This window comes from Acanthochromis polyacanthus, chromosome 13 (assembly GCF_021347895.1).
Source record: "Acanthochromis polyacanthus isolate Apoly-LR-REF ecotype Palm Island chromosome 13, KAUST_Apoly_ChrSc, whole genome shotgun sequence".
NCBI lineage: Eukaryota > Metazoa > Chordata > Actinopteri > Pomacentridae > Acanthochromis > Acanthochromis polyacanthus.
In genome coordinates this window covers 38,084,103-38,109,118 of record NC_067125.1, presented here as the reverse complement: position 1 = coordinate 38,109,118, position 25,016 = coordinate 38,084,103, and the positions used below count along the sequence as shown (strand labels likewise).

Here is a 25,016-nt window from a genome sequence, read left to right as displayed (position 1 = left end):
AAGTCACAAACATAAGTAAATACTGATGGTAAAAATGGATGAGTTGCATCAGACCAATACCGCCAGATGTACCAAAAGTTGGCTGAAATAACCACTGACTTCTGTCTTTTTATTATTATTGACAAATGAATAAATGTCTCTTTCGTTTTAAGTGGATAAACACATAATAACGTTCTATTCTCATTTCATGTGCTGATAACTGAACTAGCTCTGAAAACTCAGGCTACAAGTTGCAATCTGTTTGTGTACAAGGTCAGGAAAAAGCTTTTACACTCTCAAAAAACAAACTGTTTCTAATATACATTAATATATGATGAAGAATATGAGGCCTAATAGTGTGTTGTCTGGGATTTATTACTCGCGTTGAACACAAGCCTATTTAAAAACAATTCATTCCTCATCAGAGTAGAAAAATGGAAATGGTTGCTGAAGTTAAACTGAATCTGAAAAAAGGTCAGAGCAGGACACAGACGAGCCGCATTTACATTCTCTGGAGCAGCGCTTTACATAAACTTGGCCATTTCCCACCATCACTTCTCTTTTTGCTGTGGGCAACGCTTCCAACGCAATGAACAGACTCTCAGGAAAAGCCTAAATCAAACCTGTCAGCCTCCAGGCTACATCTCTGGCTGGCATCTCATACATCTGCTGAAATACTGCGGAGTAAAGAGTGACTGGGGTTCCTCCTATAGACTGATAGGATGCGTCACGTCAAAAGAGCCTAGAAGGGGAAAACCAGTCGTTCCTCGGAGACACATCATGAAGGAACAGTGGAGCCACTATGCTGCCTGTAAATTGGGCCTTTCTTCCTGTGAGAGGGTGACATGTTGGAATGCAGCACATTAATGTGGACATGGGTGGGCTCCTCATTCCTGTCATAGCATCTCTCTCTTCCCTTTGACCCACCATGGCTTTCTTCTCTTGCTTTGCCTCCTTTGAGTTTGTGGATGCAGAAGTGCTCTTTCCTCAATATAATCCAGCTCCTTGTCGAGACGATAATCATCAGTGGTGGATGTTAACGTCGAGGTTCTGTTGTATCACCATCTTGTCCATTTCAGGTTAATTGAAATGAAGCTTTGTAGTTTGGATTGGCCAAGCTGATACAACAGCCAGTGTATTGGTATGGTTAAAAAACTGTAAACATTTGGTTTATTGGCTGATATATCATTATCACATTTGTTTAAACTCTTAAATATCCACATCAGTGTGCTGGCCTCAAAAATCCAGCGTTGGTCTGGACTTTTCTCATGGAAGATATGATGACATGTTATCATAGGAAAAGCCAAGATATAAACAATAAAATTAATAATGGGGCTTTTTAGCTCACTGGTTTATTCAGTGGTGGCAGAAGTGTCTTCATCCATAAAAGTACTATTATGAGTAAATCATGCATCAACAGTGTGACTTAAGTCACAAAAATGTACTTAATAAAAGGTGAAAATACTCTGCAGAAAATGTCTCTTTTGACTATTACACTATTAAATATGGATTTTACTGTTGAACTATTTTGTATTAAACTTTAGTTATTATTCTCATTATGGATAAATCTCATTTTTTTTCTCCATTAATAAACAATCCTTTGGTTTGTAAAATTCTGAAAATAGTGAAAACGCTGCTCTAATTATCAAAATTTTTCAGTTCTACAGTGTAAAATGTTGGGTAGTTTAATTAAAAACAATATTTCATGTTATTTCCTTACCTGTGTTGTCTGCAAAGATCTTATTTTGTGAATTAACTAAAGCTGTCACATAAAAAGAGTAATGGCAAGAAGTACTACATTTCCATCTGAGATACAGTGGAGTAGAAGTAAAAGAGACATGAATAGAAAAGTAAAACACATTTCTTTAACACTTCCATCAGGTGTAAGCCCAGCCAGTGAGCCCTTACAGGTTGAAATGTCTGCTTTGAACAAGGAAGCGTAGCATCAAAGCTTCCGTTTTAGCCTGTAAATGTCAAGATTCTTATTTTCAACTACTGCTAGTAAAATACACACCTGTCCATGTCTTGTAAGCTGCAGTTACCTGTACATTCAACTGTTGTTATGGCAATGGAGTGGAGAAAATTTTCTGAAAAAGCCAAGATATTAATATGAGGTTTTAAAGTTTGACAGATAAAATGATGTGATGATAAAAGAAAATTCGACAATGGAAAAAAAAACCTGATAGTTATTATCTAGTTGAACTAGATAATGATGCATTTTAAGTACTGAACTACAACATCCACTGAAGAGACAAAATATTTTGTCAGACAGCAACAGCAAATCTGTGGAGCAACAAAAGGACAGTAACCTTCATCTAACAACATGAAGCACAAATGAATGAGGTCCATCACATTATCAATCATTTCAGGTTTGACTGGCACTCTTAATTATCTTTTCATCGACTGAAAATTTTGACAGGAGCTGACCTTGGACAGGAGCATCTGTGTTCTGTTCCATTCTATCTCTGTGCCTAATGAGAAATGTTCAAATATTAAACTTACTTTGACATGATTTTTGACTGCAGAAAGGAATGACTAATTCTCATGCAGCTGAAATAACAGTTTTTAAGTGAGAACTTCTCAGAATTAAAAAAAAAAACAGAAGGAAAATTCACCACTTTTCTCTGTGCAGTCACGATGCTAATAGCGATAAACAACTAAAACACGTTGGACACCTTCAGCAGCACCTGTGTTCTATTTCTCTCTTTCAGCGTGGTCCAAGGTAATGGTGAGCATGGAGGACAGAGTGGAGGTTTCCTTGGGACAAACGGCTCACATCACCTGCATGTTTACATCGGATGACGGCATCGGGGGCATGACCATACAGTGGTCCTATGTGAGTTTCATCAAGTCTTATACTCACACACACACGGATAGATGGGATGTTTCTGCACATGTGATGTTTGTTTGAACTCTGACCTTTAGGTGACACGTTCGGGTGAAAACCATAGGATCTACCACCAGGACTCTCTAATGACCAATGTGGAACCAGGAACACCGTACACAGACCGGATCAGCGTGACCAGCGCCGGAGACATCGTGCTGTCAATCAGAAATGTGAAGCTGGAAGACGAAGTGGAATTTGTCTGCCTTGTTTCAAGTCTCACAGATGGGAGTTCAGAGGGACGCACAAAGCTGTTGGTGTTTGGTAAGATTGCACCTGAGAGAGGGTGTTTTTTCTAATCCAAATGTTTCAATAACGGTAAAGACAGTGGCACTTGATTTATGCAAACATGGTTGCCATTTGAAAGGTATGTGCTCACTTCAACCCATTTTTATATCTTTGTATTTATTCCTCTGGGCACTTCACTGCAGCTTTCTTTCTCAACTTTCTCTTGCTGACTTCATCTAACCCTCCAAACTCCAGGAAGCTTCTCTCATTTTTCACTGCACTATAAAGTCCTGCACCTCTATGGAAACAACACAACCATGGCTGGAAGTAGAGAGAACTAAAAAATGTCTTGTGTGCAGTGTGACACAGCTATAATGCCGTCTCTGCATGTCATAGATATTTCACTGCTGACCTTTTTAATTTACATTCATGCTTGTCTGCTATTGGCTTTGTGTAAACACAGCCTGCAGTTCAGCCCAGGTCGGTTGAAAAGTCTGTATGTTTTTGTCATATGACTTTCTGTGTCAGCTGACTTACTAATGGGTACATGGTTATCCTGAGTGTTTTTTTTAACAGAATCTGGTTAGTACAAATGATGATTTCATTCCTTTGCAGCTTTTTCATTGTTCTGTTTCATATGCAACTCTTAAACATTCAACTTTTCACTTTTCTCAAAAACATCGCCACAGTTTTTACACTTTAGTCTAATTTTATGCATCAAGAAGTTGAAACACTCCTCCTCCATCACATTGATTCTCAACCTTTTTTCAGTGACGTACCCCCTGTGTACTATTTTTTCATTCAAGTACCCCCCAACCAAGGCAAAGCATTTTCGGCTGACAAAAAGAGACAGACATAAAATACAGCACTACGTCATCAGTTTCTGATACATTAAATTTTATATCAATGCAAAAAAATGCTAATTTGTAGTGGTCTTTCTTCAACTACTTGGAGAAAAAGACCTAAAAACTTCTTGAAAATAAATAATTGATTCAACTGTAAATAAAGATTTCTACACAGAAATAATCATAAACGTTAAGTGTCCTCTTACACACGTGGACAAAATTATTGGTACCCCTCTGTTAATGAAAGGAAAAACCCAGAATGGTCACAGAAATAATTTGAATCTGACAAAAGTTAAAAAAAATAAATAAATTCTATGAAAATTAACCGGTGAAAATCAGACATTGCTTTTGAACCGTGGTTCAACAGAATTTTAAAAAATAAACTCTTTTGTCTAAACTCTTCCATCAACTGGGTTCATGGTAATAAAATGGAATGGCCTACTTGATATGAAATTCAGTTTATGAGCTTTCATTTGTTGAAAAATTATTGAATAAATATATTTTATAAAGGATTTTTGAATTGTTGCTAGTTACCTCCGCCAGGAGGTTATGTAATCACCGGAGTTTTTGTCTGTCCGTCTGTGTGTGTGTCTGTGTGTGTGTGTGTGTGTGTGTCTGTTTGTCTGTTAACAGCATAACTCAAAAAGTCATGGACGGATTTTCACCAAATTTTTACAGGATGTCCAGAAGAGCAAGAGTAAGAATTGATTAGATTTCTCTGTCCAATTGAGAGATGGCCTGGCGGCCATCTCTCAATTGTCCTTCGACCTTCAAAAAATTCCTGGATCCAGACGGTGATTCGGATCACCTCCAAAATCTAATCGATTCTTACTCTTGCTCTTCTGGATATCCTGTAAAAATTTGGTGAAAATCCGTCCATGACTTTCTGAGTTATGCTGTTAACAGACAGACAGACACACACAGACACACACACAGACGGACAGACAAACGGCATGGCGGAGGTATGCGCTCTCCGAGTGCTTTTCTAGTTTTTAATGTTTTTTTTTTTTTTTTTAATCTCACGTACCCCCTGGCATACCTTCAAGTACCCCCAGGGGTATTCGTACCCCCATTTGAGAACTGCTGCTCTATCCTCTATCACACAGTGTCACATTTTGGGCAACATGACTTGTTACTTTTAAAACAACAGATGAATAAATCCACTCTCTATTAAAATACACTTTAACTAACATTTCTATTACTTGCCTAAAAGTAGACAGGTATTTTTGAAAACAGCTTTTTCCATGCGTTTGTACCTTTCGTTCACTCACAAACAAAGACATCCCTGAACGCTCTTTCCAGGGTGAAGAAATTCAGAAGCTCCATATGCTATGCTGGCATGTAGACAGGGACAATTGTGACGTAGAGTGTGCATTGGCAGCTGTGGCTAGAATATTGCAGATGTTTACTTTGCTAATAGGACTTTTACCAATAAATTATTTTAATGAATAACTTCACTTTAGTTCCATCTTTCCTCAATACACTTTTGTTGATAGCTTAACAAAACCAGTAATAGTAATAGCTTTATTTCTAGCTTCTGATTGGTCAATATTACTTTACGGTTAGGTAGTGTCTACAGATACGGACCCGCATCCGTAGCCCACAGGCTACGGGTACGGCACTTTCCATTTGCCAGACAGATACGGACCCGTACGTGAGTCTCGCGAGTCAAGAAGCTGCTAACCACTGCAAACTGTTGAAAGGTAAGCAAAGGTTAAGGTTAGGGTTAATGTTAGGGTCAGGTTTAGGGTCCGTACCTGTAGTACCGATGCTACGGGTCCGTACCGCTAGCGTCTACCGGGAGTCACGTGACCAGATCTCGCGTATCTGATTGGCAAATGGCAAGTGCCGTATCCGTAGTCGACAGGCTACGGGTACGGGTCCGTACCTCTAGCAACAACCTTAGGGTTTTATCGGTGCTTGTTGGTTAGAAGGATCTTTTTTTAAAGTATTATTTTTTTTGGCCGTTTTCTGGCTTTATTAGATAGGTGCAGTGTAGAGAGATTGACAGGAAACGAGGGAGAAGACATGCAGCAAAGGGCCGCGCGAGCGGGAATCGAACCCGGCCTGCTGTGTCTGAGACCAGCCCCTATACTTGGTTCACCCGCTTAACCTGTTTAGCTTCAACTTTAATTTTACATTTTAATTTGGACAAAGATTTTTTTGAGACCCATGAAAGAAAAAAAATGTTTTAAAACACCCCATATACATGTGGAAGAGACTTAACATTGATTTTTTTTTTTCTTATCTGATGGTCCAACTGCTCTTATGTGTCACACCTCAGTAAAATTTCAGCTGCTTTTAGTTTACACAGTTTAACTGGCCTCAGCCCTTCCTTCAGCTTAAATGTATTTCCTAGTCTGACCACCTCTGTTTGATGTCTCTTTTTTTTTTTATTCAATTGACACTTCCGTGTGTTAAACTGCTTTCAGTAACTAGTAAACTTCAACTTTTCAAATAAGCTCAGCTGTTAAACTCAAAACTGCTTAAATTGTTACACGTAAGTAGTACCTTCTCTCCTTTCAGTGCTTATAATAAGACTTCAAATGACACTTTAAATCCTCACAAGAAAAAACATCAACATTGAAAATATAACGTGCTTATGTTTTTACATTGTTTCAATTGACTCTTCAACTGCTTTTCTCCGTTTAAAACTGCCAGTTGTTGGCTGCCAGATGACATCAGTGTTCCTGAGGGAATGTATGTTTTTTTAATTCCTCTGCAGAAGCACCAAGCCAACCCACGATTGAGGGTGTGCAAACAGGAATCTCTGTCAGCGAACATCATCCGTCCGTGGTGAGCAAAGTCGGAGTCATGACCATCGAACGTTTAACAATTCTAAAATCCCAGTGGGGCTACAGCTTTATTCTTTGACTCATTTCTCTTCCTTCCCTCCCACAGATTGGGTCTTGCGAAGTTAAAAATGGATACCCCAAGCCAAACATCACTTGGTACAAAGGCAACACTCCACTTCACAGTTATCAAGATGGTGAGGCAGACAGACCTTTGTGTAATGCACTTTGCTGTTTTAGTTTGTGCCTAATGTGGTTTAATAGTGTTGTTTGTTTGTGTCTTCCAGTGGTGGACGTGATGTCCAGAACCACCGTTGAATCCAGTGGTCTGTACTCGGTCACGAGTGAGCTGAGAATGAAGGTGAAGAAGGAGGACAAAGATGCTCAATTCTACTGCGAAGTCACCTACTTTGTTCCTGGAGAAACGATGATGACTGAAACCGTCCGGATTAACATCACTGTCAACTGTGAGCTTCTCAAGTTGAAATATCACAAAGACCGTTTCAGTTGCAGTGATGCAGCTCTGTGAAGTTCTTCAACACCAAACTAAAAAAAAGCCTTTCTTTCTAGTGCTTGTTTGTGTTTAGTGGGTAATGCTGAAACAGGAAATGGCCCTCAAAGTGTCTCACAAAGCTGGAAGTGCACTATTTTCTAATATTAAAGCATATTAAGCCTCTTGCAGACATAGGATATGTAACATCGTTGGCTTCATCGCTCTGTTAAAGTGAAGACATTTTAGACATTTACTCATAAGCCACTTTTATGTTAGTCTTCCTCACAACTTCATTCAGATACCCACAACAGTGAACATTTGTCATACATGTGGGATTTAACAGTACATATTAATGCATTAATAAACAAATGAAAAACAATCTACACCAATAGCAGCTTATCAAACTGTCCAAATACATAAAATCCTAGATTGTTTAGGTTTTCCTAAACAGTGACAATTCCATGTGTGATAATAATCTAACTTCTACTTTACCAACAGTAAAATAAAAATATCCTGACAGCCATGATGGAGCTCAGGACTCAACCTGAAGATGCTGCTAAGTAGCAAATGATTCAAGTTCAGGTGATAAACTAACTATCTGTCTGAAGTGAAGAAAATTCTACAATGTGATTTTGACCTAAAACAAAATGAAATCCCATTCCTGCTCAAAGTTTCTGTTAGATTTGGCCTTGGAGTTGCTTGTCTGTAACTTCAGGGACGTTTAATCAGGAGGGCATTATGCCTTTAGACGCTCAGGACATCCAACTCACTGTTGTTGATTGAGCCAGAAGCTCTGTAGCTAGAGTGTTTTTAGACATCGCATTAACCTACAACCTGCTATCTTGCTATAAAAGTTCAGGTTTGTGGGCTGACCTTGAATTCCTCTCTCCGTTTCAGACCCCTCCACGGCAGTAAATATTTGGGTTGAGTCACCAAAGGGCCGAATCAAGGAAGGAGACACGATTGAGCTTCATTGCAGTGGCAACGGGAATCCTCAGATAGAGTCCTTTACAATCAAGCACTTGCTAGTAAGAAAATGAACGCTTTTGCTTTCATGATTCATGTGCCAAAGACAGCAGCAAAATTAGGGTTTACTTTCTCTATTTATTGAAGAAAACAAAATCAGCACAGAATCCATTAGTGGCTGTTTGGCAACTTTTAACTGCATCACACAGTCTTTTTCATTTTCCCGAGCCCTGTAAAGACTTCTTATTCATGATGAGTTGAAAGTTGTGTGTATATGTTGAGATTACTGTGGATGTCTGTAGGATGGCAAGACTTGGGATACCAACATGTTGGTGCTGGAAAATGTAACCCGTCAGAACAGCGGCGTTTACGAGTGCTCCTCTATGGACATGGACACCGGGGAGGAAATCTCAGCGAATACCTCTCTATTTGTCAACTGTAAGGAAAATGCACTGCAATGATTTATGATTATGGCTATAATAAAGTTTTACGCATAGGTTGTCTGTTAGATTTTTTCTCTTTACCCTGTATTTGTTTGTGCAGATCTCAGTCGGGCTAATGTGATATCAGAAAAGAATGAGGTTTACCAAGGAGAGGAACTGAACGCCACCTGCAATGCCGTCGCTTCTCTCAAGACAGAAACAACTTGGCTTAAGGTCACACAAAAACACTGCAGCACAATTACACAAATGAATCAACGTGCATGTACAAAACTAGATAGCGTCTACACACAAGCAGGGATCGATCTTTCCAATTTGGATACTGATAACAATTGTTGGCAATAAAAAAAGACCAGTAACTGATATTTGGAACCAATATGCATGAAATGTTTTATATGTTTGTATGTTTATTTACTTCGTTCATTTGTAAAATGAATGAAATAAAAAGAATGAATGAACTCACTGGAGCTGCTTTGCTTTGCAAATGTGCTCATCTGTCTCTGTCTGTATACTTAGCTTTCATTGTCTAATTGGCTGTTACCTGCTACATATAACAGCCAGTCAGACCATGCTGTGGGCAGGACATCGCTTGAGACCTCAAAGTGACTTCAGACAAAGTGAGCCGGCTGTACTGGAGCCAAACTAGTGCATTTGATTTATTGTTATCAATAATTGATGAATAGAAATAATGATACCAATAATCTAAAAAATGCAGAATATTGGGCCTGATAATTGTCAGGCTGATAGTCACTTGATCCTTACACAGAAGCTTGATGAGCACAGTGGCAGAGAAGTAGCAGCAGCTGCATTGATTGATGACGACTGTTTCCTGTTAGAGTCCAAAAGCTATCACACTGGTAACCTCTGTTTCATTTCTAGATGTTCACATCAGTCTGTGAGTTAATTGTGCTTTTTCTGTCATGGCATGCAGGATGAAAAGGTGGTCGCGAAGGGTCACATTTTGACCCTCCAAGACGCTACATTTGACACCGCAGGGACGTATACGTGTAAAGTGACTGTTCCTGACATGGAGGGAATGGAAACCAGCGGCACACTTCGTGTTTATGTCCAGGGTGAGTCCGATTACAGACACTGTAGGCTAAATGCTGCATTGCTTTCAGATCAAAGGCCAGTCTGTTCTGTAATGTATAATTTCAGTTTTAATTGTGGGTTCATACAAAGTTTATGCTGAGTTCTTAATTTTGTGTCGTTATGGCTTTATTTTTTAAGGAAGGTATAGTCAGTGTGTGTGATGTGCTGCTAATCAGAGGGTTATTTTTTTGTCACTCATCTCTCTGTAGGCCCACCAGAGATCATAGGGGAGGACTTCAAAGCGATAGAGACTTTTGAGAGTACAGTTGACCTGAGCTGCAAGGTCAGAGGCTTTCCGGTTCCCGAAATTACCTGGACCAACACTGATGGAAAGGTACAGCAGAGGGAAGTCTGTCATTCTACGTTCACTAGATTGTCCCTGTAGTGTCAGTTATCAGGTCCATGATGACAATGTCATTTTGTTACTCCGCCACGGCTTAGTTATGTGACGATCGGCATCTGTCTGTCTGTGAATCTGTCTGTCTGTCTGTGTGAAACATTACTCAAAAACGGACTAACGGATTTGGATGAAATTTTCAGGGAAAGCCAGAAATGACACGAGGACCACCTCATTAAATTTTCAGTGATGTGGCTTATAGTCTGGATTCACAGCTTTGTTAAGTATTTCCCATTGTCAGATATAGCTGCCGGCACGTTGTCGCTGTAACCATGACGTCAAAGTCACAGTTTACTATGTCCTCCAAAATGTGATGAAAACTTCATAGTTTAGTGTGTTGTCCCAAATGTCACCAAAAAATGTCGTAGTTTAGTATGTCATTCAAAATGTGTGAAAAAAAAATAAAAATTTCATAGTTTAGTATGTCGTCCAAAATGTGTAAAAAAAAATAAATAAAAAATTGTCAGTTTATTATGTCGTCCAAAATGTGTAAAAAAAAAAAATAAAATTGTCATAGTTTAGTATGTCGTCCAAAATGTGAAAAAAAAATAAAAAAAATGTCATAGTTTAGCATGTCGTCCAAAATGTGACAAAAATATCATAGTTTAGTATGTCGTCCAAAATGTGACAAAAATATCATAGTTTAGTGTGTCGTCCAAAATGTGTAAAAAAAAATAAAATAAAAAAATGTCGTAGTTTAGTATGTCGTCCAAAATGTGTAAAAAAACAAACAAACAAAAAAAAAAATGTCATAGTTTAGTATGTCGTCCAAAATGTGACCAAAGCATGTCATAGTTTACAGCGGTTCTCAAATGGGGGTACTTGAAGGTACAACATGTTGCAAAAACATGCCATATGAAGAAATAATGTAAAGTAACACGTGAAAAACACTATAGAGCAGTTTTCTTTGAAAAATAAATCATCATGAATTTTGTCAAAAAAAAAACGTCATAGTATACTATGTCGAAAAAAATGTGATTTTTTTTTCAACATATCGTAAAAACATGCCATATGATGAAATAATGTAAAATAGGCCATGAAAAACACTAAAAAACTATTTTCTTTGAAAAAAAATCATCATGTCCAAAAAAACCGCCAAAATGTGACAAAAACGTCATAGTTTAGTATGTCGTCCAACAAATATGAAACAGGTGCACAGGTAGCTCAACTGGTTGAGAGGGTGATTCATAAACAGGACTATGTCAGAGATGCAGGTTCAATTCCATCTTGTGGCTCTTTACTGCAGGCTGTCTCTGTTTTCCTGTCTACTTACCTACTGAATAAAACCAAAACAAAAGGACCCAAAAAATGTCATAGTTTAGTATGTCATCCAAAATGTGTAAAAACAAAAAAACAACGTCGCAGGCTTGCCAAAAGTGATGAACTGATCAACCGATCTTTATAAAAGTATTTTACACAGAGTTCGGTATCCATACATAATCCACACCTACCTGTGCTCAGTGCAAGGTCATTTTTATTAAATACCTTATCCGTTGGAAATGATGCGTCAACTGAGCAGCCTTGGCAGAGTACTGCGCTCTCTGAGTGCTTTTCTAGTTAGAATATGTGACCTACAACACAACAGATATTTTTTATTTATTTATTTATTTAAAAGCCATTAATGGTGACGTGTAATTGGTACGTCACTGCAGGTATAGTAATTTACCTGACTGAGACGTTATAATTTAAGTTGAAGTGTTTTTTTCAGCACGAGCAGGTTGACTCTGTGAATGACCGTGTTGATCAGTCAACCACTTTCGTCCAAACTGAAATATCAGCGACTACTGAATGGATTGCCATGAAATTTTGTTCAGTTATGCTGCTCAATGCATTGCAATGATTTCTATCCATTCCCCCATGTGATGTGACCTTTTAAACCCCCCAAAACCCAGCTGTGGTCCATTTGTCAGAACCAGAAACTGGAAAAACCAAAACAATCACGAGATTTTCACTTTTCTGACAGTCCTCAAACAATTCATCTGTGATCTGCCGTTTTGTTGGGGGAAAATATAAGCTTAAAATCAGGATAGTTCATCAAAATCATGTAATTCTGCTTGTCTCATTACGTTTTTTTGCAAACATTACCTGTTTGCTTTTACCAGATTCCGTAAAAAACATAAACTTCTGCTCCATAAACCCAACAATAACTCAGCTGTGGCTTAGTTATGTGACAAAAATTTAGCGATTTTTTTTTTTTTTTTTGTGTTAACACAGAGTAGATGCAAGACAAGTATAGGAACAAATTAGAAATGGAAGTAGAAACTGGAAATAGTATGCAGAATCACCATTTTTCTCTCATTGATAACACCCGAGGGGACTTGCAAATATGTTGTGCATGTTGATTGGAGGTCTTTTTATTTTTCCTAATTCATACATTAGATTTTCAACTCTCCAATGGTCCTCAATCAACTCATCTGTGATGTGCCATTCCATTGCGAAAATTAACCAAATCTAAGTTAAACAGGTGAAATATCAGAGTATGGAGAGCCACTTTATTGTTCAGTGTTGATAATACCCGTGCAGGAACAAAAAATTGCCCAGCAACTGTTAGATGTTCAGAGGATTAAACGTAAAAACTTTCATAATACAGATCGGATTCAGATAATTTGTGTTCTGTGTTTATAAAAGAAAAAACTCGCCGGCCTGAGAAAGCTGCTGTTCATGGTTGGTTTAGGTGAATTTCAGAAAGACGATGCACCTTTTTTCAGGATATATCAGAGTTGTGCTCAGTTGTTCGACTCTGACTTGTGTGCTGGTGGGCCTGCTGTCCTCTGTGTCTTTAACTGTGTGCTTGTTGCAGAACATCAGTACAACACCTCAAACCGTGACCGAGGAGAGCGCTGAAAGTGTCGTCAGCGTCAAGGTCACATCTGACATGACCGTTTTCTGCAACGCCACCAACGAGCACGGCACTGAGGCGGTGACCTTCAGCATCAAAGCCAGTGAGTTCCCCGCTGCTCACATTTCCTGTTTGTGCTCTTTGTCTTGCTGTTTGTGTGTTTGTCTCCATTTGTTCACTTCCCCTCCAACCCCTTCTGTTCCTCCCCGTCTTCTTTGTCTTTGTTTATTTTTCTTTCGTCCTGAAGGCCTTGAGCTCTGTCATGTGCCGCTGTATGGTGTTGCCTGTGATTCTGGTCATTTAAATGTATATTTGTTGCTGTTTCCAACAAGACAATGTGAAGCTGTGTTGCTGTTAAATGTGCACCCCTCCTCCCCCACTGTGGTAACAAGGAGTGTCCTCCCTTCTGTGCCCTCTACCTGCTTTCAGTTACACACAACAACACCACTACTACAACCACAACAGCCACAACAACCATTTCAACAACAATTTCCCATGTTCCAGGTAAGACCCGTCTGACTGCACCTGCACCGCTCGAACCAAATCAACAACAAACAGTAAAATGAAATGAAAAATCTCGATTGAGAGGGCGAGATGATACTTCAGGAGTCAGAGAAGTTAACTGTCTGCACATTCCGTGTTACATGGTTTATAGACTTCTTTTTCATTTAGTTGCCCGGTGCCTGTTTTCTGTGAGTTAGACAGAAAGAATGAGAGCCACAAAGGAAAACTTAGAAGGCTCTCGCAGGTACCACAAAGGCATAACTGTTGGGTCATTACAGCAGTTTTGGTTTGTGTTTGCTCTGATTAAAATCCTGTGGTTTCTACGGGGCATTTCTGATTTTAATGGGTTTTATCACTGAAGTCTGGTACCACTGCGAGGCGTCTTATTGACTCATTTGTTGGCGCCGCTGTTATTTTCTGCTTGTTAAGTCTTTACATGATGAAACTTTTTTGGGGGGGCCTATAAATATGAATGAATATTTACATGTTATGTGAAAATACAAGAGAAGGTTTCTACTTCCTAAAAAAGATCAATTAAATTAGATAATCATGAAATGTCCTAGCCACCTTCTAGAAAGAACAGTGTTATGAGTTCTGTTAAGGCCTGCAGATACGTACACGTTACACAACCACAAACGCACACATGCATCAGTGTGACTCAACGAAGGAGCTAATGCTTTAACTGCACTCAGAGGAAGCCTCCTGACTCCCATTATGGCGCTGCCTTGTGTTTCTCCTCTTTCTTCCTCCTCTCTCTATCTGTATGTCAATGCCAGCAATTTTCCAGCCCCTCAGAGGAAAACTGTTCTGGGTTGATATTTCTGAGATTAAACAGGGCTGCTGTGTTGTGCTGCTGACCACAGTTTGCATATCTGATTAGATATTTAGCTTCAAATCACAGTTAGGATTCTCTTAAATTAAACATTTATTCAGGCCTCTGTGGAAGTAGACCACCTGTGTGTGTGTGTGTGTGTGTGTGTGTGTGTGTGTGTGTGTGTGTGTGTGTGTGTGTGTGTGTGTGTGTGTGTGTGTGTGTGTGTGTGTGTGTGTGTGTGTGTGTGTGTGTGTGTGTGTGTGTGTGTGTGTGTGTGTGTGTGTGTGTGTGTGTGTGTGTTGACCTGACTATTTGCTATAAAGGTGGGGACTTGTCTTACGGTGGGGACCTAAAATGAGGTCCCCACGGGTGGCAACACTGTTTTCTTGGCCATATTGTTGTTAATAAAAAATGTAAAAGTGCAAAAACGTTTGTTTAGGGTTAGGCATTGATTTGGTAATGGTTAGGGTAAGGGTTAGGAGTTAGATATGAATGGGAGTCAATGGTAAGTCCCCACCGGTATAGAAAAACAAACGTGTGTGTGTGTGTGGCCTGATGATATGAGTTATTTACTGCATCCCACTGATAACTGCTCATTTGGTTTTTCTCAATCAAAACAGCAACACCTATCCCACCCAAGAAAATCAAGAAAGGTTTGTATGTCACGTTGCTGCAGTCTCCCACCTTTATGCAAAGGCACAAAAAAAAGCTTCCTTCCACTTCTCCGCCAAAGCATCTCCCTCGCTGTCGCGTCTCCCAGCATTCACGAGACTCCCTCTCCCCCGATGAACAAAGCATCAAAATCATCACTGAATTGTTCATCCCCTTTCCCTCTTTCTGTGCATGTTGTCATGCCGTTGTAAGAGCACACCTCTCCTCCTCAGTCCTGAACAACTTTGCACCTTCCTTTCTTTCGGTTGCCAGGTTTAGGTCACGTGAATGATGCTCGTGCTACACTTTCTTTCTACCGTACTTCACCTCTGTCAGACTCTGCTGCTGTCATCTCACTCATAATCCAGCAGCACAGAGTAACGCTGTGGATGTGTTTGTGCCTCTTCCCCACCAGAGGGCAATGGTGTTATCATTGCGGTCATCATTATCTGCATCCTTCTTCTGGCCATTCTGGGGAGTGTGCTCTACTTCCTCTACAAAAAGGGAAAGCTCTGCGGCCGGTCCGGCAAGCAAGACCTGTAAGTACAAGATGTAATAACACAGAATATATATAAAATAAAAGGACATATTAAAGAATAAGGTGTGGGGGAAATTAATTTCATAGCTTCGTGATGGCTCAGTTTTCACAACAGAGATGCAAAGTCCTTTATCCAAAGTGCAGTTTAGTACAAAACACTAAATGAAGTGGTAAGTTGTCAACTTATAATCACCTGGAATCCAGTGAATCCAGGATGTACTCTGCATTCTTGGAACTACTGACTTCTGTGTAACAAATTGCACTTTTTTAATTACATATTTAAAATCCCAAAAGTGTCCATTGTCTTTTGTATTTTTATTTTAAGAAAACAAGATTTTTTAAAAATGATTAAAGGTACACAGAGCATTAATATAGCAGCAAACTACCTTCTGCTGTATAAAAAGTGAGTCAAACAATGACTTCCTTAGCAGAGAATGACATAATGCTCACTTTATGTGTTGCAGTCTGAGTTTGTATTTATTTTTATGTTTCTGAGGCCAATTTGTTCACGTGGATATTGGTGCATCTTTGTGCATGTGAGTCCCTCCCTTTGAAACTCCCTGCATATAAACAGGCTGTGAGCGACCTCCCACATCCCGCTGTGAAAAGGAAAGTGCATCAGCCAATGCCCCAAAACCCAAATAATTTTAAACCAAAATATGTTATTATACTAAATTTATATGCACTAATTTCCTCTTAGCTCAGTGTGAAAGTCTGTACTGCTGTTTCACATCTCTTCTCTACTTCTTGTTCTTCACTATGTCTGTTCAGACCACAGTGGAACAGACACTACACAAATGAAGATAGCATTAAATAGGATGACAGCCAAGTCTTGTGACTGGATTCTTTCTTGTTAATTTTCGTGTACGCAGCCTTTCTGGGTATAAATTAAACGTGAAGGGAGGTGTTACAGTATGCCTGTTTGTTTTGATCTGAGATGCTTTAGCGCTACACCAGGTGGATCTAAAAGTCACATACAGCACCTTTAAAATTCTGTGATCAACTTTGCTTTTTTGTTGTGGTGTTCAGATAAAGATGTTTTGACCCAATTCTCTGTATATGTTTTCAGTTTGTGTGCAATACTGCAGGGGATTTGTGGGCCAAAATGAGACGTTTAGCTTTTTGTGGACATTTAGAGTGTGTTGATTCTAGATAAATCAAACCAGAGCCATTGTAAAACACTGTAATGCAAATGCTTTTTTGATATAGTATGGAGTAGAATAGGGAAGAAGCAGAAAACATGTAAATATGTGCTAATCTGTTGTCCACTGTTATAAGACCACCTTCAAAAATACAAAACATACATCATTTTCCAGAAAAAACACCATTGAGCATTTTTCTTTGGGGAAAAAATCATCATGAATTTAGTCCAAAAAAAAAAAAAACCCACCATAGTATACTATGTCAAAAAAATTGCAATACTTTCAACATGTCGAAAAAAATGCGATTTTTTTTCAACATGTCGTTAAAAACATGCCATATGATAAAATAATGTAAAGTAGGCTATGAAAAACACTACCCAACAGTTTTCTTTGAAAAAAACAATCATGAGTTTTGTCCAAAAAAACCGCCATAGTATAGTATGTCGAAAAAAATACGATTTTTTTTTTCAACATGTTGTAAAAACATGCCATATGATAAAATAATGTAAAGTAGGCCGTGTAAAACACTATAGAATAGTTTTCTTTGGAAAAAAAAATCATCATGAATTTTGTCCAAAAACACGCCATAGTATAGTGTGTCGAAAAAAATGCAAATTTTTTTCAACATGTCTTAAAAACATGCCATATGATGAAATAATGTAAAGTAGGCTGTGAAAAACACTATAGAACAATTTTCTTTGAAAGAAAACAATCATCATGAATTTTGTCCCAAAAAAATGCCATAGTATCATATGTCGAAAAAAAATGCGATTTTTTTTTTCTCAACATGTCTTAAAAACATGCCATATGATGAAAACACGTGCTTTTTTTGATATAGTATTTAGCAGAATAGGGAGGATGCAGAAAACATGTAAATATGTGCTAATCTGTTGTCCACTGTTACACACGTGGACAAAATTGTTGGTACTCCTCAGTTAAAGAAGGAAAACCCACAATTCTCACTGAAATCACTTGAAACTCACAAAAGTAACAATAAATAAAAATTTAGTGAAAATTAAATAATCAAAATCAGCCATTACTTTTGAATTGTTGATTAACATAATTATTTAAAAAAACAAACTAATGAAATAGGGCTGGACAAAAATGATGGTACCCATAACTTAATATTTTGTTGCACAACCTTTTGAGGCAATCACTGCAATTAAATGATTTCTGTATTTGTCAATGAGCGTTCTGCAGCTGTCAACAGGTATTTTGGCCCACTCCTCATGAGCAAACAGCTCCAGTTGTCTCAGGTTTGATGGGTGTCTTCTCCAAATGGCATGTTTCAGCTCCTTCCACATATGTTCAATGGGATTCAGATCTGGGCTCATAGAAGGCCACTTTAGAATAGTCCAACGCTTTTCTCTCAGCCATTCTTGGGTGTTTTTGGCTGTGTGTTTTGGATCGTTGTCCTGTTGGAAGACCCATGACCTGCGACTGAGACCAAGCTTTCTGACACTAGGCAGCACATTTCTCTCCAGAATGCCTTGATAGTCTTCAGATTTCATCGTACCTTGCACACTTTCAAGACACCCTGTGCCAGATGCAGCAAAGCAGCCCCAAAACATTACTGAGCCTCCTCCATGTTTCACCGTAGGGACAGTGTTCTTTTCTTCGTATGCTTGGTTTTTGAGTCAATGAACATAGAGTTGATGTGCCTTACCAAAAAGCTCCAGTTTGGTCTCATCTGTCCAAAGGACATTCTCCCAGAAGCTTTGTGGCTTGTCAACATGCATTTTTGCAAATTCCAGTCTGGCTTTTTTATGAGTTTTTTTCAGCAGTGGTGTCCTCCTTGGTCGTCTCCCATGAAGTCCACTTTGGCTCAAACAACGACGAATGGTGCCATCTGACACTGATGTACCTTGGCCTTGGAGTTCACCTTTCATTTCTTTGGAGGTTGCTCTGGGCTCTTTGGATACAATTCCAACGATCCGTCTCTTCAATTTGTCATCAATTTTCCTCTTGCGGCCACGTCCAGGGAGGTTGGCTACTGTCCCGTGGGTCTTGAACTTCTGAATAATATGAGCCACTGTTGTCACAGGAACTTCAAGCTGTTTAGAGATGGTCTTATAGCCTTTACCTTTAAGATGTTTGTCTATAATTTTTTTTTCGGATGTCCTGGGACAATTCTCTCCTTCGCTTTCTGTTGTCCATGTTCAGTGTGGTACACACCTTTTCACCAAACAGCAGGGTGACTACTTGTCTCCCTTTAAATAGGCAGACTGACTGATTATGAGTTTGGAAACACCTGTGATGTCAATTAAATGACACACCTGAGTTAATCATGTCACTCTGGTCAAATAGTTTTCAATCTTTTATAGAGGTACCATCATTTTTGTCCAGGCCTGTTTCATTAGTTTGTTTTTTTAAATAATTATGTTAATCAACAATTCAAAAGTAATGGCTGTTTTTGATTATTTAATTTTCACTAAATTTTTATTTATTGTTACTTTTGTGAGTTTCAAGTGATTTCAGTGAGAATTGTGGGTTTTTCCTTCTTTAACTGAGGGGTACCAACAATTTTGTCCACGTGTGTATAAGACCACCTTCAAAAATACAAAACATACATCACTTTCCAGAAAAAACACCATAGAGCAGTTTTCTTTGGGGAAAAAATCATCATGAATTTAGTCCAAAAAAAAAAAACCACCATAGTATACTATGTCAAAAAAATTGCAATACTTTCAACATGTCGAAAAAAATGCAATTTTTTTCAACATGTCGTTAAAAACATGCCATATGATAAAATAATGTAAAGTAGGCCATGAAAAACACTACCCAACAGTTTTCTTTGAAAAAAAACAATCATCATGAGTTTTGTCCAAAAAAACGCCATAGTATACTATGTCGAAAAAAAAATTGATTTTTTTCAACATGTCGTAAAAACATGCCATATGATGAAATAATGTAAAGTAGGCCGTGTAAAACACTATAGAACAGTTTTCTTGAAAAAAAATCATGAATTTTGTCCAAAACACACGCCATAGTATACTATGTAAAAAAAAAAATGCGATTTTTTTTTTCAACATGTCTTAAAAACATGCCATATGATGAAATAATGTAAAGTAGGCCGTGTAAAACACTATAGAACAGTTTTCTTTGGAAAAAAAATCATCATGAATTTTGTCCAAAAAACACGCCATAGTATAGTGTGTCGAAAAAAAATGCGATTTTTTTTCAACATGTCTTAAAAACATGCCATATGATGAAATAATGTAAAGTAGGCCGTGAAAAACACTATAGAACAATTTTCTTTGAAAGAAAACAATCATCATGAATTTTGTCCCAAAAAATGCCATAGTATGGTATGTCGAAAAAAAATGCGATTTTTTTTTTTCTCAACATGTCTTAAAAACATGCCATATGATGAAAACACGTGCTTTTTTTGATATAGTATTTAGCAGAATAGGGAGGATGCAGAAAACATGTAAATATGTGCTAATCTGTTGTCCACTGTTATAAGACCACCTTCAAAAATACAAAACATACATCACTTTCCAGAAAAAACACCATAGAGCAGTTTTCATTGGGGAAAAATCATCATGAATTTAGTCCAAAAAAAAAAAAAAACCACCATAGTATACTATGTCAAAAAATTGCAATACTTTCAACATGTCGAAAAAAATGCAATTTTTTTCAACATGTCATTAAAAACATGCCATATGATAAAATAATGTAAAGTAGGCCATGAAAAACACTACCCAACAGTTTTCTTTGAAAAAAAACAATCATCATGAGTTTTGTCCAAAAAAAATGCCATAGTATAGTATGTAGAAAAAAATGCGATTTTTTTTTTTCAACATGTTGTAAAAACATGCCATATGATAAAGTAATGTAAAGTAGGCCGTGTAAAACACTATAGAACAGTTTTCTTTGGAAAAAAAAAATCATCATGAATTTTGTCCAAAAAAACCGCCATAGTATAGTATGTCGAAAAAAAATTTGATTTTTTTCAACATGTCGTAAAAACATGCCATATGATGAAATAATGTAAAGTAGGCCGTGTAAAACACTATAGAACAATTTTCTTTGAAAGAAAACAATCATCATGAATTTTGTCCAAAAAAAATGCCATAGTATCATATGTCGAAAAAAAATGCGATTTTTTTTTCTCAACATGTCTTAAAAACATGCCATATGATGAAAACACGTGCTTTTTTTGATATAGTATTTAGCAGAATAATTCAATTCAATTCAATTCAATTCAATTTTATTTATATAGCGTCAATTACAGTCAACTCGTCTCAAGACGCTTTACAGAACCCATATGCCTGACCCCCAGAGCAAGCCCAAAGGCGACAGTGGCAAGGAAAAACACCCTTTTAACAGGGAAGAAACCTCGAGCAGAACCCGGCTCTATATAGGGGGGACCCATCTGCCTGCTGGCCGGGCGGGTTGAGAAGGACAGAAGAGGGCAAGGGGGAGGGATGGGAGAAGAGGGAGGGGTGGGAAAGCAAGGAAAACACAACACACATTTGGATACATGTATGACAGGATATGTGACACAGACAAAGTATAAGCTAACATTGAAAACTGACTCATAATTTACTCTTATGATGTACGGCTCTGACATTAAACATACTCCATATATAGCTAGCAGTAAAATTCAAACAGTATGTAAGTTAGCATAACAGTATAGTGAAGGCGATGCAGAGTTGACTGGTGGAAAAAGGGAGTTGGAAGCAGAGGGCTGGAGGAAGGTCAGCAGCAGCATCCCACAGTGGACATGGTGGAGACTGGACCAGCTGGTGGAACATCAACCGCAGATCTGAAGCATCCAGCTCTGGGACCAGGGACACTCGGAGAAATAGCACAGGGGGAAACAGAGTGAATGTACTGCAATAACGGTATACATATTAAATGTAAAGGTAGATAGAGAAGGGCTCAGTGCGTCAAGAAAAGTCCCCCAGCAGCCTATAGGCCTATAGCAGCATGACTAGAGGCAGAACGAAGGGACGTCCAAGAAGGAGAATAGGGAGGATGCAGAAAACATGTAAATATGTGCTAATCTGTCGTCCACTGTTATAAGACCACCTTCAAAAATACAAAACATACATCATTTTGTAAATAGATAACACAATGTGATTCCACTGATAGTGGGTGCATAATGATATTGAATCATCTCCCAGTCTTTATCACTCGCTATGGTTCCACAGTTGCATAGCTTACAGCAGTATTTCTAATTTGAGCATGTTCTCTGTATTACAGCACCAAAGAGAAGTCCAACAAAGATAACATTGTGGTGGAGATGAAGAGCGACAACACAGAGGAGGCCATTCTCCTTGGAGTCAATGGAGAAAAACAACCACCCAACGACCAGGTACATATCTAATCTCAACTGAAGTGCTTCTATCCAAACACAATACTGGTGTGATTATTACACCATTATCATATTTACACATCCTCCTCTGAGCCTCTCTTCATCGTTGCCTCTGTGTGTGTGTTAATGTGTGTGATTTGTAGTAAAGGGCATCGAGTACCTCCTCGTACAGAAGTGAGGAGGTGACTGCAGGCAAACAGACAGCTGCTCCGATTCTTCCCTCTCAGGCTCAGACCTTCATGCCTTCAAGCTTCCAGATTGGCTTCTTCTTCCAGAATAATGTCATGGAAACGCTCAGTTATCTGTCAGTGAGTGTCAAGATGGAGGACTGAGACTCAAATTATTCCAAAGCTGCAGCTTTTGCTCACCGTCCTTCACACCACAGCACACTGTTTCTGTTGGAATGCAGCTCCGTCTCATGACTCTGCTACTAAATCTTTCACCTTCAAAAACCAAGGACAAACCTTAGCCCGCACTTCTTGTTACTGCAAGCCTTGTATACTGCTGATTGTCCATAGAACAGTAATCTGAGCACAAAGTTGACCAGGGACTGTTTTTATACCCAACTAAGCACCACCTCAGGCAAAGCAATCACTGAAGAGCAGCCTGAATCAGCTCAACAAGTGTACATATTATAATCTATGTATATATTTCTTTATTTAAAATAACACAATAGAAAAAAAAACAACCAAAAAGAAATGACCAGATAGTATTTTTTTTTCATTTGGATACTCTTTAAGAGAAAGAAAGGGGAGCTTAGGTAGATGTTGTGTTTTTACTTTTTTTTTGTCTTTTTCTTATTTTGCTTAAGTCTGTACACTGAAATTTTGAGGCTCCAGCAAAGCCTCACCTCTAAAGCCACTTAACAGCCTCACCAAATGTTCACCTTTTAGCACCGAAAACAAACCTGGAGGTCATTTAATCCCATATCAATCACAGACATTGATTTTTTTTCTCTACATCTAACTCTCAGCTTTTCCACTCCCCAGCTTGTGTATATTAATGAGGATATTTTGTGAGACGGGTGAATAGTCTGTTCAGGATTTGCCATAGAACTGTTAACATTGTTAGTATTTCTCTCTGCATTTTCTGACCATCAGTTTAGTTTTGATATTTTACATGTGTTTTAGTTCAACTATTGCCAGCAGCCAAGTTACAGATGCCTTACAAATTACATTGAAAGCCATGTAGAAAACTCCACATTTTGTACTGTTGGTTATATTTAATGTTCAGTGCACTGATTTCTTTGAGGTTATTCTTGCAGTTGTGTTGTTGTGTTTCTCTTATGTGAAACAGCTGTTTCTTATACACACGTGGACAAAATTGTTGGTACCCCTCAGTTAATGAATGGAAAAACCCACAATGATCACAGAAATAATTTGAATCTGACTTAAATTTCTGAATAACGTGCAGCTGTAGTCACAGGGACATCAAGCTGCTTGGAGATGGTCTTATAGCCTTTACTTTTAACAAGCTTGTCTATAATTTTCTATCTCCTGAGACATCTCTCTCCTTCACTTCCTCTGGTCCATGTCTAGTGTGGTACACACCATGTCACCAAACAGCACAGTCACTACTTTAACCCTATAAATAGGCCGAGTGACTGATTAAAAGTTTGTAGACACCTGTGATGGTAATTAGAGGACACACTTTGATTGAACATGTCCCTATGGTCACATTATTTTCAGTCTTCTCTAGGAATACCATCATTTTTGTCCAGGCCTGTTTCTTGAGTTTATTTTTTTTTAAATAATTCTGTTCAACCATGGTTCAAAAGCAATGTCTGATTTTTATTGGCTAATTTTCATAGAATTTTTATTTATTATTACTTTTGTCAGATTCAAATTATTTCTGTGACCACGGTGGGTTTTTCTTTCATTAACTGAGGGGTACCAGTAATTTTGTCCGCGCGTGTGTGTGTGTGTGTGTCTGTATGTAAAGGAAATATTTCTCTCACTACTTTTTTTTTTTTTAAATGAAGGATGAGGGAAGAACAGATTATTGGTCCATGCTAATTATGGTTCACAGCATGAAGTTGCCCTCGTTTTAAGGAAAAGACAGTTTTCTGTTTAATAAGTGAATCACTTCATGTTTTGACTGAAACTTGAAATAATCTGTTGGCGCCCAGAGAGACACAGAATCCCCCTCAGACGTGATGCCTTAAATTGACGACCGCTCCTCGCTTACATGTAATGACAACTGATCTTCACACTGGTAACTACAGGATGTGACGTCTGAGGAGGGGGAATGACAGTGACTCCACATATGCAAAATAAGTCTGAAGACAATCAAGCAGCTCTGTGCAGCTGCCATACATACCTGCCAACCCTCTGTTAGTTTGTTTTTCTCTCTGCTGTTTTTAAGAGATACCACTGTTAAATGATTTTGAGTTCTGTTAAATGAATTTGCAAGCCTCGGATTTGTAAAGAGCATTGTAATTAATGTCATTCGAGACAGTCAAACCAATTTCCCAACACATTTATTGTTTGTAGTTTTTGAAAATTATACCAAATAAAGATTGACTGGCAAGAGAAAAGAATGAAAAGTGTGTCTGTTTGCTTTAGAAAATGTTCCTCAAACAGCTCGACTTATTACTTGGGTTAAAGATGTTCTATTTTTATTACTTTGGCAATTTAATCAAACATATCTTTAAAATGTTCTAGGCAATTTCCCCAGAAAGAGCTACTGTATATAACTTAATAATGATTACAGGATTTATTGGAAAAGGCCAGGTCAAGATGAAAATTATGACATTTATCTTCTTTCAATGACATAATTAATGTGTGATTGTTGATATGGGTTGAGAAAACTTTATAATTCAAATAATTAGACATTTTCCTAGAATTAGCACCAAACTGAAACCCTCTTTTCAGAAAGCTTCCCAGGAAATTCATGGAAAATACAGAGCTGTAAATAAAGTGCTCCATGGTCTCCGTCCTGTAGACAGAAACAGAAGTCTGCAGCAGGCTCTTTTGTAAACAGGCAGGTTTATTAGGTTACATAAGAGTTTTTTATGATGGTGATCTGATCTACCGGACGGGCAGTCAAATCACATTTTGGTTTTTAATGCAGTTGCCAAATGCATCCCA

The 25,016-nt window shown here is 38.2% G+C and overlaps 1 protein-coding gene across 5 annotated transcripts in view; it reads left to right on the top strand.

Moving 5' to 3' along the window:
- The window catches only part of mcamb (melanoma cell adhesion molecule b), a 57,101-nt gene extending 32,635 nt beyond the window's left edge, over positions 1 to 24,466 (top strand). The window contains exons 2-17 of one of the 5 annotated variants that reach the window (XM_022200956.2): positions 2,691 to 2,815; positions 2,905 to 3,127; positions 6,662 to 6,732; positions 6,838 to 6,925; positions 7,016 to 7,195; positions 8,119 to 8,249; positions 8,490 to 8,625; positions 8,731 to 8,843; positions 9,559 to 9,700; positions 9,929 to 10,053; positions 12,917 to 13,058; positions 13,385 to 13,459; positions 14,894 to 14,926; positions 15,340 to 15,463; positions 21,816 to 21,927; positions 22,071 to 24,466. In XM_022200956.2, coding sequence (XP_022056648.2) covers positions 2,691 to 2,815; positions 2,905 to 3,127; positions 6,662 to 6,732; positions 6,838 to 6,925; positions 7,016 to 7,195; positions 8,119 to 8,249; positions 8,490 to 8,625; positions 8,731 to 8,843; positions 9,559 to 9,700; positions 9,929 to 10,053; positions 12,917 to 13,058; positions 13,385 to 13,459; positions 14,894 to 14,926; positions 15,340 to 15,463; positions 21,816 to 21,927; positions 22,071 to 22,073 — 1,823 coding nt within the window. In that variant the 3' untranslated portion in view covers positions 22,074 to 24,466. Of the gene's footprint in view, positions 1 to 2,690; positions 2,816 to 2,904; positions 3,128 to 6,661; positions 6,733 to 6,837; positions 6,926 to 7,015; positions 7,196 to 8,118; positions 8,250 to 8,489; positions 8,626 to 8,730; positions 8,844 to 9,558; positions 9,701 to 9,928; positions 10,054 to 12,916; positions 13,059 to 13,384; positions 13,460 to 14,884; positions 14,927 to 15,339; positions 15,464 to 21,815; positions 21,928 to 22,070 lie in introns of all 5 variants that reach the window. The other 4 variants (XM_022200955.2, XM_022200958.2, XM_022200957.2 and 1 more) reach the window with 4 other exon arrangements.
- Positions 24,467 to 25,016: the final 550 nt, after the last annotated feature.